At 33.4% G+C, this 17,866-nt stretch overlaps 1 protein-coding gene across 14 annotated transcripts in view; it reads right to left on the bottom strand.

Moving 5' to 3' along the window:
- Positions 1-2,091: 2,091 nt before the first annotated feature.
- LOC120898944 (homeotic protein Sex combs reduced) overlaps positions 2,092-17,866 on the bottom strand; it is a 42,040-nt gene continuing 26,265 nt past the window's right edge. For all 14 annotated transcript variants that reach the window (XM_040305416.1, XM_040305414.1, XM_040305412.1 and 11 more), the window contains one exon: positions 2,092-5,711. In XM_040305416.1, coding sequence (XP_040161350.1) covers positions 5,407-5,711 — 305 coding nt within the window. In that variant the 3' untranslated portion in view covers positions 2,092-5,406. The remainder of the gene's footprint in view (positions 5,712-17,866) is intronic.

Consider the following 17,866-nt stretch of genomic DNA (forward strand, 5'->3'; position numbering starts at 1 on the left):
TATGACAGACATGTTGTATCGTACGAGTAGGCATCTGTACTCTTTTAGACCACAATAAAAAGGATAGAAGTTTCAGACAGGTTTTTTTGGAGCCAGATCCAACATAGGAATTAGAGATGTAAGATCAGATTCGGATTGGTTCAAATGATCCTGATCAGTAAATTGAGCGAGTGAAAAATGCATCAGTTTTTCATGGTTTCTCTGAATCATGGTTTCTATGAATGAAACAGAGGCGAATGAGCGAATGTACCAAATGAGCAAGTGAGCAGGTATCATTATCGGATCAGCATTCTTCTCTCTTCAGATAGCATAACAGACATATCTTATACGTATTATTTATACCTTTATCTTTATACCAAAATGAGAAAACATGACTGGTCACACTGCTCAGATCTGACTCACGCTTTGAATTCGATCACACAAGTATTTTAAGCAGTGTATACACGAAAAGCATATTTGTTCACAATGTATGGAAATATCTGCGTGCGAGGCGTCAATTCCATATATAACTTGACACCTGGGTTTTTTTGCGCTAATGTGGATGCAGCTTTAGCAATATGTTAGCGTATTGTCTACTCGCTAATGACGATAAAAATATAACTGGCTCTCTCATTCGTTCGCTCGTTAACACGTAATGCATGTTTTCGCCTCGTGCTTTGTTTCAGCCAGACTCAAGGACGAACAACATTGGATATAGGATTTTTACAATTTATTCCTGAAATATTTAAGTCTAAATGTTAACAAATGATCTCACGATTGATTCACCGTCTCCAATATATTTTTGTATAGTTTCCTAATAATTTTGGTACCGTCCTATTGGACATCAATACAATTCACAAAAAAAGGGCAACGCCCAATAAAAAGTGGGAACGCACCAAAAACTATGGAAAGCATAAAAAAATTGGAAACAATAAAAAAAACTTGGTAGAGGCATGTAAAAGATGTTCTCTTTCTTTTTGGCATCAACTGACAGGTTTAGCAGAGAACGAACGATTAAATGATTGGTCCGATCAGATGATCCGGATCTCCTTTATGAATAAACCGGAACTGAGCCGATCATCAAAAAGAACCGTTTTTAACAACGCTAACGTTTAACGTTCCGAATGTTGTCACGATCTGTTCCTGGATTGGTACAGGTTCGGATTCACTTACCAAACGATATGTAGACGGAAAAAATCCAGAACCATTATAGATACGGGATCTGTTCCAGGACTAGTATAAGTTCAGTTACTGGTATGGATTCCAGGATTGGTATGGGATCAGTTTCAGTATCTGTATGGTGTCAGCATCAGTTTCCATCTCGACACAGAACAAGGATTAGTTTCAGTACCGGTATGGTGTCGGGATCCGTCCCAGGGCCTGTGTCGTGTTATGTAAAAGTTCCTGGAACGACACGGATTTGAAATCAGTTCCAGGATCGTGATGGGTTCCTAGCCCTATTACAGTTTTGCCCAAGTAGTGGCTAGTTAAACAGGCCTTTACAGTTTTGCCGAGTGCTTCAGTTATTCCTAAAAGATTATTGATTTTTTTTTATTAGACTAAATTTTTCGGATTAATTGTAGTTGGGGTGCGGTCCGCTGGTATATTCGTCAACTCGTACAACTTAATGATAAGCCAGTCTTGAGTTTAAGCCTCATTTGGACTATTCGTCCGTAGCAAGAACTGACTATTCGACTGTATGTTACCTAATAGTTCTCAAAAGCCTGTGAAGATCGGCAAATAGACTGGATTAATTTCACAGGAAAACAAATATTGGTGTAATGCGTGAAAATTTAAAGGCCTTTTTTTTCAAAATTCACAAAACTGTGAAGGGTTTATCTGTTTGTCTTTATGTGTCTCTTGAATCTAAAATAATTTCTCTAAGATTTGCATTGTCTTAGAAAATAAAATCTAAGCTTGTATATGAAAGTTGTTAAATATCCCCACAATTATGTATATTGCATAACTCTATTTGATGAACTAATCAAAAATAGCCCTATTTTTTCATATTAAATAGTTACCTCATCTAAAAAAAGAGTAAAACAAGATAAAATCAGCTAGTTAACAATTAACAAAGTAAAATTAATAGATAACATAATAACTTCAATAGGCTTCATGTTTATGTGCTTTATTCTGCATTTTTGCCAGGTATTCAGTGTTTATTTATGTGTCATTCGATTATGACAATGTCTTAACATTATTTTTCCACTGATATTGCAATTGTGACATAACACGCCGTAGTTCATGTATCACGAAAAGAAGAGAATCCTTGTTATTTATACTTTCCCTGTCTTTTGCTCCTGAAACATAGCTATTGATTATTAATTGTTGTTTAATAATCGCCTGTTTTTTGAAGAGGATACTGAAGCTAGTTCAGTGGTATTTTATGTAGTTACAGCATAATTTTTACTTCTTGTGTACCTAGATGTATCAGTACACGATAATCTTTCAGTGTATTGCTGTTTTCCATGATGTGCTCGAATATATTGTTAGAAGTCTCTTCATTGAATCTATGACTTTCGCAAGACGAATCTTGCCTTAAATGTAAAGTGTACTAAAACAAAATAAATAAAATACCCTAATAAAAACATATTATTGGAATATACGAGGTATTCCAGTTAGGTTTTACATCCCGCTGACAAAGACAATGTTTTGACAATTGAATAGTGAAACAAATAGCAGACCCTAATAATATTGAAATGAATCAGCAAAGCTCATTAGAGGTACAGGCAGGTTTTACCCGACAACGGTTATTGTTCCAAAGAAAATTAAGAAAGAAGATTGTGAACATGCAGAGGTCATAATTAAATTTAAAGAACTGTATTCTAACAGTATTACTTTTTGGAATTTGTAGTCATTTCCATCATAATATCATCGTCCGTATGTCAAGCTGGTAATTGCTAAGCAGATGTTTTCAATTATTCAGAAAAAATAAAACTATATACAGTCTGTGAGAGCTAGTACATATATGAACGTAAACATAAAATGGGTATGTTTTGTATATATTATCAAAATTATCAGGCTTATCTATTCTGATCTCCGTTCGATACTAGTCGAGACAATGAACTCCAATGTAAATATATTCATTCAAACATACTCACTAAATTCTTAAACTCGAACTCGACATGACTCCACTGCCAGAATAGAATACCGCTTTGTATATTTTTTAACACCAACTATGATTCAAATTATTTGTCTCACTATTCAAATGTCAGAACAATGCTTTACAGTCTTGTAAGACGTTTTGTGTAATTTTCCCGGAATGCTGCAAAAATTGATCAATAACTTCTTGATTTTTTGTTCCCTCCATGATATAACATTTTTTGATTTACCTTATTTTAAGTGTGCATGAAGGAGGTTGTATCATTTGTTTTGTTTGGGATCAAATGTTTTAACATTATTAGATTTTTCATGACCCTTTTTTCTAAAGTCTGCAAGGTCTATAATTCTGTTGCTTGGTATAGACATTATTTTTCATATATCATTACAAATGTGTTACATTGTACCTATCTCACTTTTGTTTGATGGAGTTTCTCTTGTAATTATATTGATTGCTATTAATTTCCGCAATCTTTTAACGAGCAACAAAAAGAAAAGAACCTGCACTCTACTTCCTATAGATTCCTGCAATATGTAATTTTGTTTGAGATGCTATGTACAAAAACGAGTCATTCACTAATGTTTCGAATTTAATTTAATTGTTTTAATCCAACTTTTTCGTCTCATAGCTACGGTGTAACTTAAACAATCAAAGTAAAAATGAATGATTATAATCCACTTATGTGCAGGATATGGTTATTAGCCAAATAGGCTAATAAAATAAAACAGCCCTGTACGAGTCCGAATTTGCTGTCATTACTATACGTTTGTCAATAATGAGCATTTAATGATGTACGTTGACAATGATTAACTGGCTGCTTCCCTGCTTTGATCACAATCAAATATTAAATTTCCACAAAAGCCTCCATAGTTCTTACGTTGCAGTGTTTTATAAAATGTACATAACTTTAAATGAATTAGTTTTAACTAACGAAGTAAGAAAAGTGATTCGAATATGTTTGACGGAATTTGTAGATGTATTAAATACGATTTTTGTGATTAAATTATGTTCCATTCAACCTGTCAAATACACACAAATCATTCGTTGTAAATATTATAGTGAATTTGTTAACCGTTGTAATTTTCCGTCACTTTCAAAAAAAAAAAAAATACATTTTTCAAACATACGTGATTCTTCATATATGTGATAACATCTACCTCACGAAATCATGTTTTTGTTAGATAGAACGTAGGATATAATGAACACAAAATAAATAATAATGTTTTACTGCTCGAAGCTTATCTTTTCGTTTAAAAAATTCGATATGGTCCTAAGTGTGATCTATTCGTATTGCATTACATATTCGAGTCTTGAAATTGTACTCAAATCAGGAATATCAAACCTTAGACATGAAATTCCGACTATAGTCAAGATAGTTAAACAAAAACATAAAGAAAGTATTTAGAAAACAAAACAGAAGAGCCAGTTAGCTGCTGAAATAAATTTTCACAAGTAATTATCATTTCTTTTAACCTATATAGAAGATTGATGTTGAGCTTGGTAGGACTGGAACATGTTGAGAGTATATTTTATTCTTCTCAACTTAAGTACCCATCAGATTTGCAACACTAGCTTATTCTACATAAATGTTTCGGGAACATTTTTGAAACATTTCTTACAATCTAATATAGGGGAGCCACGTGTATTGCGAGGCTAGCTTTTCGAATACTGATTAGAGAAGAGCTTGTAATCGATAGGAGAATCCGCTATAATTCTCTTCCACTGTACGTTATGGTTGTGGGAAGGGTGGATTGTTTAGCGAAAATTATTTACATTGTATGGTAATTTAGTTACTACGATGAAAGAGCAAAGAAAGTGGTTGTATGCTGCATGTAGTACAAAGGATATGTAGGAGTTTTAAAGTACAGTGGAAGAAAATCAGTTTGCAAATCTCGTATCCATTATTGAGCGTACAATCTTGACACACTTCGATGGGTGTGCTGTATGTAGCATGCATTCTAATGAACAAAGAATGTCACATTCATGTTGTGTTAGCATCCCAACGACAGCTCACAATACAGTTACAGTTGCTATAAAGCATTCCATCAGAGATATCACGGACTTATGAACATCTTACAGGAGAAAAGATGTTCTAAACTAAAATTGGATGTCCCTTCTTGATCAGAACTAGTCACATATTGTAGACCATAGACAAATCAAAACTCCTGATTATACTTCGTAGTATCAGAAGGCGTACTGCTTCCACCACCACCACTTACACCGCCGCCTCCAAATAGTACGCTATCTTGATTGCCCTGATATCCCTGATACTGCTCCTGGTAGAGCTGGTTGAGTCTCTAACCAGTACCCGAAAAGTGCCACGCGTCCTATGCGCTCAAATGCGCAAACTGTGACGGATGAATATCAAATTGATAAGGATGACCATATGGAGACATGTGATACGGCACAATATTCATCGATGCCATCTTGTGTTCTTTTTTCCACTTCATTCGTCGATTCTGGAACCAGATTTTGATCTGTCGCTCGGTTAAACACAGTGCGTGTGCTATCTCGATCCGTCGTCTGCGAGTTAAATATCGGTTGAAGTGAAACTCTTTCTCTAGCTCGAGCGTTTGATAACGCGTGTATGAAGTGCGTTGTCGTTTCGTTTCTCCATTAGCATTCACCGTGCCTTATTATACGGTCATTGACAAGTACGTTGGTCCATTGATCAAATTGATGACCACGATGCAAAGTCCAACACATACCAGCGTTGATATGGAGACATGTAAGAAAGAGAAAAAAATAATAAAAAGAGTTAGTAAATAAACAGGATCCATTAGATATAGATTAACTGTTATAGATAGACTAATATAGATTAACTTTTTATCTACAATCAGCTAATCAGTATGAAAGTGGCTAGACTTGAGTAATTGAGATATTGAGTACAACAATTTAATGAGTGAATCACGTCCTTTTGTAACTTTTGATTTTACGGAATTAGATGAAGAACAAAACTAAGAAAAATAAATGCAAAAAGTTTATACTTTCATTCTTACAGCATTAAGGCGTTAACACAACGGACCCTATCCTCTTTTAAATGCTAGAAAACAACACCCCGCTAGAGGAATTCAAATAAATGCCAGCTTCCAGGAAAACCATAATTAATCTTCTTCATGAAATTTCCTCGAGATGTTTACTCACTGGAGCAGTGTTATGCGGTTGTCAGTAGCTCAATCGTTTCAGAATTTCAGCATACGCTGTCAACGTAGTCAAGCCTTCAATTTACAATGTAGGTTTATCAAAATGATAATGAAGACCCCTTTTCAATCGTGTTTTTATTATCCTCACAAACGTAGGCACGTAGGTTTTAGAAACGTTCAAATTTTTGCTATCGATTGCTCATTTTCATATGATACATATACATTCTAAATAATACGAAATCCCAAAAGTTCGATACATCCAACGATTCTTTATGTAGAATTGTAGGTACACACAAAGAAATGTAAGTTGAAATGGATTTGCTCCAAAAACATTAAACCAACTGTCATCTCGAATAAAGAGCTCTTTCATTTTTTTTTGTAAGTGATTTATATACTTTACTGTATAAATATAAGTTTTCATTTATTTTTTAGGCTACATGCTTGAATGCAACACTTTATATTTAACAAAACAATCCGGAGCTGCATCAAATCGTACCACTAAACAAACAACATAGAAGATAACAAACATTGGAAACCTTCAACACAAATAAGGAATGTGATGGTCTGAGAATTCCCAATTCCGATTTCCAATACAACTCCTTTTATGAGTTGTAGTGATGTCGAGGTTGTTATATTCATAGCAAATTTCGCAAATGTAATTTATCATTCTTGCTGGTCTGGTCATTTCTAAGCTGTTAAGACATTTCAAAGGGATTGATTGCTATACAGAATATACACACATTATGTGTGAGTTTTTTCTTCAATGCCGTATGGTTTATGCCATAAAACATAGATGGTTTATCAAATTGAATAAATATTATAATATAGATGAACTTCAAACTGAATTGAGCAAGATGTGATTGTCAGTTGAAGCATAGAGCATAGCCATTGAAAATCTTGGTTTACCATGTATAGAGAATTGGCAATATAACGTTCATTCATGCATAACCTGTTTCTTCTTCTTCTTCTTTGGCTCAACAACCGTTGTCGGCCAAGGCCTGCCTGTACCACTTTGTGGTTTAGCTTTCAGTGACTTATTGATTTCCCCCATAGCAGGATAGTCAGTCCAACGTATGGCGGCACGGTCCATTTGGGGCTTGAACCCATGACGTTCGTATTATTAAGTCGTACGAGTTGATGACTGTACCACGAGACCGGCCAACCTATCCCCTGTTTACAATGATTTTTTTTATCAGAGTAAATATGTAACAAGACAAGTTTAAATTTAGGTCACAATATCAATCTGAATTGGAGTCTTTGGTGAATTAATTTTGCATGATTAATTTGTTGTCCCGAATTGCTTCATTAGTAATTTGAACCAAGAACCGAGCACTAATTCCGTTATGGTACTGTAGACGGTGTAATATAATCATTTCATTTGAAGTGAATTATTTTTGGACTTAAAAAAAACATACAAGAAATCAAATTGTTCACCATTGTTGAATAATGCTAATAATGTTGTGATTTTTTATACACCTTTTTTTCCAGCATTTGCAGACAAGTCAATGCTGTAATATTTTGAAACATGTTTCTGTTTTTCAAAATCGTAAAGCTGACTATTTAGCTTTTTTAATAAAATAGCATTTAATGTTACTCTACAATAAAATTATACATTTTTATATTTAAAAAAAGATCGTTTTCACAAGCCGAATATGTAATGTGTTTTAATGCAAGTTAGCATTAATTAAACAATTCTAAAACATGCAAATCAAAGAAATAATAATATAAAGTAAAAAGTTTGTTCGTTCATTTAACGTTTTTCGTGTAAATAGATATATACTTACTAAATGCCGCGTCATTTTTAGGATATTTTTTGTATGATATTCCAAATTCTGAATTGGCTGAATACCAAAATAATTCATATTAACTCATTTCATAAACAACAAGATCAAGAAAAAAACTTAATGATACAACAAAACAAACTGTGTAACAAATTCTTTATCCAGATCTGAATGGTTTTAAGTAGGACAACATCACATTCATCATTGCTACATCACAGCATAGCGTCGTTTAAAATGAGAGCTAATCCAAGTCTTGACAATATGTAATATCTTCAGCAGTGGCCTTCGGACCGATGAGAAAGGCCAAAAGAATTCTACAGTTGATTGAAAATGTCTGCGGATCACACGTTGTAGAGCTGTCGGCTACTTTTTCCGTTGACGCATGATTTCTGGCTTTCAGTAAACTAAATTCCTTGCTTGCTGCTCAATCGCATTAAGGCCGCGTTGTACGTTAGCAAAGAAGATCATGTTTTGTGTTTAAAAGAATGTTTTCGTAACCGAATGATCACTTCAAAACGCCACGTTTTACCTTCCTCTGTGCTTCTCACTTGTTTTTGAGTCAGTTATTTCTTCTTTTTACCAATGACATGAATCGTCTAAAAGACAAGTGACAAAATGTTGACACGCAACAATCACACATGCATAAACGACAACAACTTAGGTAGACATAAATGTTCGCAATAGGGGATGCATTAAATGAGGTTAAGATTATTAAACATGTTATAGTGCTTTTCAAATGTTTTATTTTGTTCAAAATATTTCTACTTGCGATACGGAATTGTGTTATATCATGTTATTCCATATCAATATCAATTAGCACTATTAATTGCAACCTATCCAATTGATATATAATTGTATACTTTAAATCTATTTGCACTCAAGCAAAAAATAGTTCGGAAATTCAAGAAATTTCAATTTATGGATAGCATTGCAAGATACTCATATAAATCGCAGTAGAATGAGTTGTAGTATTTTGAATTGTTGATATTTATATATTTAAGCATTAAGAGTGTATTAGACAACAGAAACATTCACACTTGTAAGAAACTTCTTACGATGAATATACTTACTTACTTATACAATCCGGCTTATTGATTCTAAACTACATATTCAATTCAAGCGGATGGACGAATTCTTCAGATTCACTGTGCATGTTCGATGAGTGTGAAAAGTGTGTTGGCTTCTTGGTTAATTAGATAATTAGAGCATTGATCAAGAACTACGCCGCTCTAGCTTTAGTGTTTGATTTTTTGCTTCCACGATAGATGTCATTCTCTTATTTAAAATCTGTTTGTTGACCTCGCATTGTCAAAGGGATAAAATAAAATAACACATGACTATTTTCAAAACTTTTATTAGTTTTGCGATGTGTATACTTTAAAAAGTTTTAAATTAAAACAAGTATAACTAATCGATTTATTTAGTTAATGTAATATAATATAACAATAATAGCTTTTATATATAGCTTATATATCTATATATATATATATATATATATATATATATATATCTACAGCCGGTCTCGTAGTACAGTCGTCAACTATGTCCTGCTATGGGGGGGAATCAATTAGTCACTGAAAGCCAAGGCCACTAGTGGGTACAGACAGGCCTTGACCGACATCAGTTGTTGAGCCAAAGAAGAAGAATATATATATATATATATACATATATATATATATATATATATATATATATATATATATATATATATATATATATATATCAAGACTGCTTGCGCAACGAACGGTACACAACTTAAAATCGCGACGTTGTGAAAAAAATACTTCGTATGTGCTACCATCAAACAAGACTGCGTTAAAATATCTTCTTCGTAATTAAACTCAAACTTAAATCGACATTATATCCTAATGTACAATCAACATTAACCATTTTAATCAAAGGATCATTACAAAAAATTGATGATCTGCAGTTCGTGCTCAAAAGAGCCCCAGGTATCAAAACCCTACCAGGTGCCTGAAAGTTTACCTTGTCGAGAACTGACGGGGCGTCAATAGAACCGCAAACAAGCTTGTGAAAAATAGGCACTGTGCTGCCATTGTCCTGCATTCGAGTGGTTTAAATCTACACAAAAGACACCTAACACGGTAGGATGGACATACAAAAACACAAGACCACGGAATACGATGGAACATAAAACGAGTAACCTTATGCTGGATTGATTCAATTCTGTCAATCATGTATCGTTGAGATGGATGCCAGTTTATACAAGCAAACTCTAATATTGGTCGGAAAATTATTTGTCTTTAAAATTATTTGCAACACGTAACATAAAACCTAGCATGTGATTTGCTTTTGATATCATATGCTCAAAATGTTCCCTAAATGTAAGCTTGCAGTCAATGTAAACTCCTAAATAACAAACCACACTTGAACGAGACACAGAAGTATAATTTAATTTACAATTAAAGATGATTGGGAATCTTTTTCTAGGCAACGTGCATTACAATTACAATGCATTTCTTGGTATTCACACGCATTAGGTACTGCACACGCATAACTGCACCACGCATTGAATCTGTTCAAACAATCTTGTAGTTTTGGGCAATCGGCATAAGAAGTGACTGGCAAAAAGATCTTTAAGTCATCGGCTTATAGTAATTTGTCGCAATCAGGAAAAACGTTAACAATGTCGTTAACGAATATTGTAAAAATATGGGCCCTAAGATTGCTGCCTTGTGATACTCCAGAGCCATTCGTGAACGGTGTTGATAAGGATGATGCGATATTCACAGTGATGAGCCTGTTGCTTAAATAACTGGTTAATAATCATTGCACTAACGCACCATTTACTCCACATTTTAATAGATTTCTCGTTCTTCTTTTACTTCTTTTTGGGTCAACAACCCTTGTCGACTAATGCATGTACCACTACTTCTGGGCTTGGCTTTCAGTGACTTATTGATTTCCCCCATAACAGGATAGTCTGTCCTACGTATGGCGGCACGGTTCATTCTAGGCTTCAACCCATGACGAGCATGTTATTAAGTCGTACGAGTTGACGATTGTGCCACGAGACCGGGTTAGTTTCCACGTTAGATTACAAACGATTTACAAAATCGAAGAAGAGGAGAAATCGGTATATCACGTCAACCTGCTTTCCACTATCCAAATAATATGTTTATGTAATATGTTCCAAGTAATATGTATTTTTTACGGAAGGGCAGTGTGATCCTTCAGCGGTGCAAATAATATCACATGTAAAAAACATGAATATTAAACATTAGGATTGAAGAATATTAAACTACATAAAATGCAATCTAATTTGTGTTGAAGCAAAGGACGTAAAAAGGACGTAAGCATGTAAACGGCAACACATAACACATAGCATAACCCAAACATTCCATTTGTCTATTTCGCCACGGTCCGAATGGCTATCTTATAGAATATAAAGAAGAAAAAACATGGCTCAAATAACACTAAACCATATCAAATATTCATCAATCAAGCGAGACAATCGCTACTATGACAGCTACTTGTGAGTAGCTCGTAATCATATGTGACCACTTATGTGCTGTTCTCTTCAATATCATATTGGCTCGCAATAATGCTTAGGTATGGTTCGTCCAACTTTTGTCTAGCTCACTTACCTATAACAGATGTCGACATCTGATGTCGTTTCCCAAGTTTTAATATGGTTATTGTTATTGGATCGTTTCACAAGTCTATATATTTTTTAATTATTCTGTTTTTAATTGGAAGTCCATAAAGTAGATATATTTCCAACAATTATTCGAATTCAATTGTTTTTGTTTTACACGGCACTTTTAAACACAGGCTTGAAATGTTGAAAAAAAATTATGTCAATATTGTGTGATGTCGTACAGAAATATAACTTTCAAGCAATTGGCACGTTGAACAATACTCAGTTGATCATTAATCATGGCTTCACATTTTCGCATACCATTTTCAAAGTAAATTTCACCAATACCTCTGAAATAAACTGGAGGGGACAAATTTTCCTAAACCCCATGTTCGTTTACTGTACACTTTAATTCTTTTGAAAATCGAAGAACTCCCACTCTTTTCACAATTGACAGGAACACGATTTCTAAGGTCTTTCATAGATACTTTAAGGTACTATTGGAAGGATGTTATACGGTTAAAAGACTGAATCACATATACGAAGCAACTTGTACGAAACATAAATTAAGGAAACCATTAGAGTATACATTTTTCAAGCGTAGCAATCGAAAGAATGGAACGTGTTATTGATAAAGCGGATAGCTAATTTAAATAAAAACCTTGTACGTATAAATGGAAAAGTGATACGATACTCAAGTAAATTCATTCGATAGTGCACAAACAATATTACTATCTGGTTCCTCAACCGAGAGATCCAAGTTCAAATATTGAGAAGTACAGTTTGTTGTGGGGATATGCGAGATTTATGCGTTCCCGAGGAATCCGCGTAACTCGAATATTTGCGTTAGTAGAATTTTGCGTTTGTCGATCATAATACAATTGATTACTTGGTATTTATAATTACATTTAGAACTTTTATACACTTTATCTTTAATTTGGTATGATTCATCCAGAACAATCTAAAATTATTTGCTTTTAAGCCGTTGAAACTTACAAGAAAAAATGCAATTTATATTTTATTGGACAATTGTCGAAGCGAATTGTACTGATTTGGCATTTGTTCTGTCAAATTTAGAAAACCGCGTATCGTTAATCCGCGTAAGTCGAGAACCGCGTAACTCGGAAACAGGCTGTATATCGCATGAGTATGAATTGCATGCGACACGGTTTTGACGGTGTGATCAATAATGCATTTTTCATACCCGAATAGTCATTTTCCTTGACGATTCGCTTTTTGTTCATTAGTTATTAATGTGTTTGGTAACCAAGGTCAGGGTAGTATCCACATGAAAGTACGAACTATCGATTGCGTTTAGAGGTTACGTATTCTCTTTTGAAACAAGGTAGATAAAGGAAGTCAAGACAGGCTGTGCTGTTAAATGGATATAAAAACACTAAAATATGTTTAAATTAACGACTGATTTGGCTTGCCTAAGTATCCTTATTAAAATGGCATATTTTTAAGTGGTAAATGTTAAAGTTAAAAATTTTAATAATAATAACTATGAATTTGTCACATTTTTTCTTTTGAATCTGTTTTAAAATTTTTTAATAGTTTGTCAATTTTTACCATTTGTTATTGTAGTCTCAACACTCTTGAATCAATCAACAACAATTTATTTTACAACCATATTAATTATAATTGATATTATAACCAATAGCATGAGATTTAGTCTTACGAATGAAAATCACAGGCATAAACTTGGCAGGTATGTTGTTAAATCATGCGATTCGACGACTTTACCGTGGGACCCATTGATTCAACTATGCATAAACATCTGAATTCATGAGTTAAGTACTGTAACATACACTAAGCTATGGAGCGAAAACTTAAGAAAAAGGATAAAGTAGCCGAGCATAAGGATAAAACTAAAAAAAAAACTTTCCAAACACAACAGTAAATAGCTCATGCCAGTGCACCTTGCAGTGCAGTACGTTACATACATATAGAACATGTATATTGCGTTCGCAAACCGATTGAAATGATCGCAAAGCACGAAAGAATTACGGCAAATGAGTTATTTTCTTTCGCTGTTTTCTTTTCCTATCTTTTTTTTTAACTAACTACGTCAATTCGAGTATTGATAGCGTGTTCATTTTAAATGGCATGCGCATAGAGTCAACAAGACATTTAAAAATTTGGAAAAAATTGACCTGGCGGGCGTCAGATCAGGTTGATTGCGAGAAAGGTATAGCCATTGTTTAAAATTAATTAAAGAATGTAAAGTACAATGTTAGAAATAAACACAAATATACATAAAAAATTAGATGTAGTACCAAAATCTGCTTCTAAAAACGTTGTTCCATGATTAAAGTGAAAGTCCATCAAACAAATTATCAATAGAATCGCTTTAAACAAAATGTGCATCAGCGTTATGAAAAAAATCTATACGGGTAAAGGCATGCGATTTAAAATTGATTTAAAATTTTCCATTTTCCTTTTGACTGCAGATTCATATCTTCGTGAATTCTTAAAAGGCTGGTGTGCTTGCAAAGCTGAAACTAGCTTGTTTTTAATTTAAACCGATCCATATATGCTTGAGTTTTTTATACACAGCCAAAACAAAAAAATAAAAAAAAGGTCGTAAGACTTTGTGTTTTGTATGTATTATATGTTATTAACGTCATTAGAAACTTATAATGAATCTTCTTCTTCTTTGGCACTACAACCATTGTCGATCAATGTCGATTTAAGCCTGTAACTTAAATGAACTTGGATTTCAATGACTTATTGATTACCCATAGCAGAATAGTCTGTGAGACACGATCCACAAGGGGCTTGAACCCATGACGGTCAAATTGTTAATCGTGAAATGTCAAGATGACAAATTTTTAAGCCGTGGAGGGGTACGGTGTTAAAGTGATGTCACGAAGCTACAGTTTTATTTTTGTTTTAATGTAGAGTCTTATTCGTTTCAAGTTATAATTACATGTTTTGTTATATTAACACTAGGCCCATTGAAATGTTCGCTGCATGCATGTTTTGATAATAAAAGAAAACAATATGTTTTTACATAACATATGTATTATATACACTTACACATTTATATGAATCTATCTTTCAACTATACACATATATGAGATGTACTGGAGATGTGTCGTTATGTACCAGATACTTTATGAGAATGAGTAACTGAGTATATGTGTGTATATATATATATATATATATATATATATATATATATATATATATATATATATATATATATATATATATATATTAACATGTAACCTATATTAACATGTAACATATAATATAATTATTAACATTAACATGTAATATATATATATATATATATATATATATATATATATATATATATATATATATCCAAACCAAGCTTCGTTCGAGCTTAAAATATACAACCATTATATTACTTTCAATGCATTCTAAACATGATAAACGATTGAAGTAGAACGCTAACTATTTTAAAAAAAATATACATGTTTAATTATTAAAGGTTAAGTAATATTTACAAAAAAAGTCATTAGAAGGATACAAATAACAGCTTGGGAACGGGTTCACAAAGTGTGAAGTATTAAAATTTCGACTAATTTTACCACATAACATATGCCACATACGATTTGTTTCCATTTATACTGTTTGTGTGTAGCGCTATTTCTTTTCGATTCATTCCTTGAATGAGCAATAAATCAGCGATTGAATTATGACCTGTACCTTTTTGGCTTCCGCAAAAAATAAAAAAAAAACGTGTAGCTAACCCTCTGGATAAAAAAATGCTCATTTAACCCAAATAGAAACAACTCTTTGATGCGTACCGGGTATCTTTATACGAGGCTTTTCAGTTTTTATATCTTTACCTTTTACCACTAAAATTTTTTTTTGGTTTTGTTTAATCGCTACTAAAAGATATTTTACACGAACACATTGGATTATCACCGGTTGCTGCACGCATAAAGCTACTACAGGTACATTTGGTGTAGCGGTGTCTTTGGATTCAATGATAATAATCTTAACACCGTGGAAAATGGTATGAAAGATACTCAACGCACGGCATACTGCTGGGAGAGAAGGAATGTCAAAAAAAAGCAATAAATTTTACTTAAGTCAAAACATCGACTCAAGGGTGTTTATCAAATCTTTTGTACGACAATAAAATCCTTAACCTTGTGAGTTGTGTAGATGGGCAGTTCGTCTGGACAGGGATTAACCTTTGCACTTTATCTATTAAGTCTACAGAATCAAGTGTTAACGTCTTACTGGCGTATGGAACATTTGAAATATAGAAAAATGGTTGACCCTATTGTAGGTGAAACTATAACTTAGAAAACCGTATTATTACAGGAATGCAAGATTTTTATTCCGAATAATCGTGATGTACTCTTTTCAATACTAAATTAACAATTAGATTATTGAGAAAGCTATTGCAATTCGTCTGCACGGAAATAAAAGTACTTTTTCACCTTCATTAATATGATATTGTTCGGTCATGCAGTGGCAACTCGAAACTCACCGCACACGTCATCGAACTTGCAGAGTCCCGGATATAGAGCAACTGGCATCAGGATATTTATTATCATAAATCATTTGTCCCACGTCGTGGTGGATACTAGAATGGCTATGAGCCTTAATTCAACGAGTTTTATAATCGATGAGATTGACTGAGATCCAGATGGCACATTCCAAGCAAAAGCAACAAAAAAACTATAACATTCATTACAAATAAGCAGGCAATGAAGAATGATACACAGGCCACAAACAACGTAAGACCAAATGTTACTGAACAAAACACATTGAAATAGGCACGATAAAGATACTCGATAATTTTAAATGAATGCAAAAATGTGCGAGTCTAATTAGGAATTAATAATACACATTTTTTATAAGCCATGTCTGAGTTCTATTCGTTCGCCGTCAAAAACAATTGTTATCACTTTGCTTATTAAAGTCACCTTTAAACCTAAATAAATAAAGTATTAGATATGATTGGGCCATGTTTATATGCAATTATTTTGCTAATATACACCTGTTTTTTTTATTTCTAGCCAACAAACTAAAAATTCAGCCAGTCTTGGTAACAAAATCGATCATCCAAGTTGTATCCATTTGACAATAACTGGAACGTGGAACGTGACACGATTTCTTCATTTTTGTACAAACAAAGATACCTTTTAAAATTGTTTTTATTTTTTATGTTTAAAATGAGTTAAAGCACTTTTAATAAATTAAAATATATTGATTCAAACAATCAACTTCACCTTTCTTCTTGACACAACAGGTATGTTTCAACTAAAAACAATCCTGCTCGAGCTCGCCACGAATTTGAGTTTTTTTAGGGGAAGGTAGGTAAAGACGGACACCTTAAGGGAAATGGTAAAAATCTAGGGATATAAGTGCAACGACCATGAAAATGTGCATACATTATCTTACACTCATGTTTTATCAGAAAATGTGTTGAAACTTTTAAGTTTCTATCGATTTTTGCGTTTTTTTTTCATGAATGAAAAACATGTTTTTTTTCGTGCAGTTTTGAAATGTTCGGGTAAGACGGACACCTGATATGGGAAAGATGGACACCATGAAGGGTAAGATGAACACCTGTAGAAAAGGTTAGAAAGTGAAGAATTTTACAATATTTTAACAAATTCTATCGCTTTCCACGCCCTGGTACGTTTATAAACCAATTCTTGGTCTATTGCAACGGCGATTCATTCAGCCATGAATATAGGAATTGTAAACAGCGCTTGTAATATATCGTAGAATGCAGCATCTAAAGCATTATTGACATATCGCGCACTTACCTCTGACGTTGCTCTAGCTTAAAGAAAAACAATCTAAAACTTCCTTTTAGGAAATTACTCCGCAAAAAGTCCACGACTCCAGTATTCATGAGGGAATTGTTAACAGTTTAATCCATTTTCCACCATGTCAAAATTCAACATTTGATGTTTGTAATCCCATAGAATTTCTCATCTATTCCTGAACAATGTCGTATAAATGCCTCATCTTTTTATTGCTTAAAGTTGTCCAAGTCGTGACAAGATGTTGGATTTCGTGAAGCGCCTCATCAGCGTCGAGCGAGGAATAGCATAACGAATGGTTACTGTTTTGACCGGTGTTTCATTTCTCGATTATTTAAATACTTTCTCTAGTTACTGATTGATTTATAGCACCGGAATAGCCTTATTTAAGGTATTTGAAGAAATATATTCATCACCAATTGATATAAGAAGTAAAATAAATCAATAAATTTGGTGTCCATCTTTCCCTACAACAAGGTGTCCGTCTTTCTCGCTTT

This window comes from Anopheles arabiensis, chromosome 2, assembly GCF_016920715.1.
Source record: "Anopheles arabiensis isolate DONGOLA chromosome 2, AaraD3, whole genome shotgun sequence".
NCBI classification, from domain to species: domain Eukaryota; kingdom Metazoa; phylum Arthropoda; class Insecta; order Diptera; family Culicidae; genus Anopheles; species Anopheles arabiensis.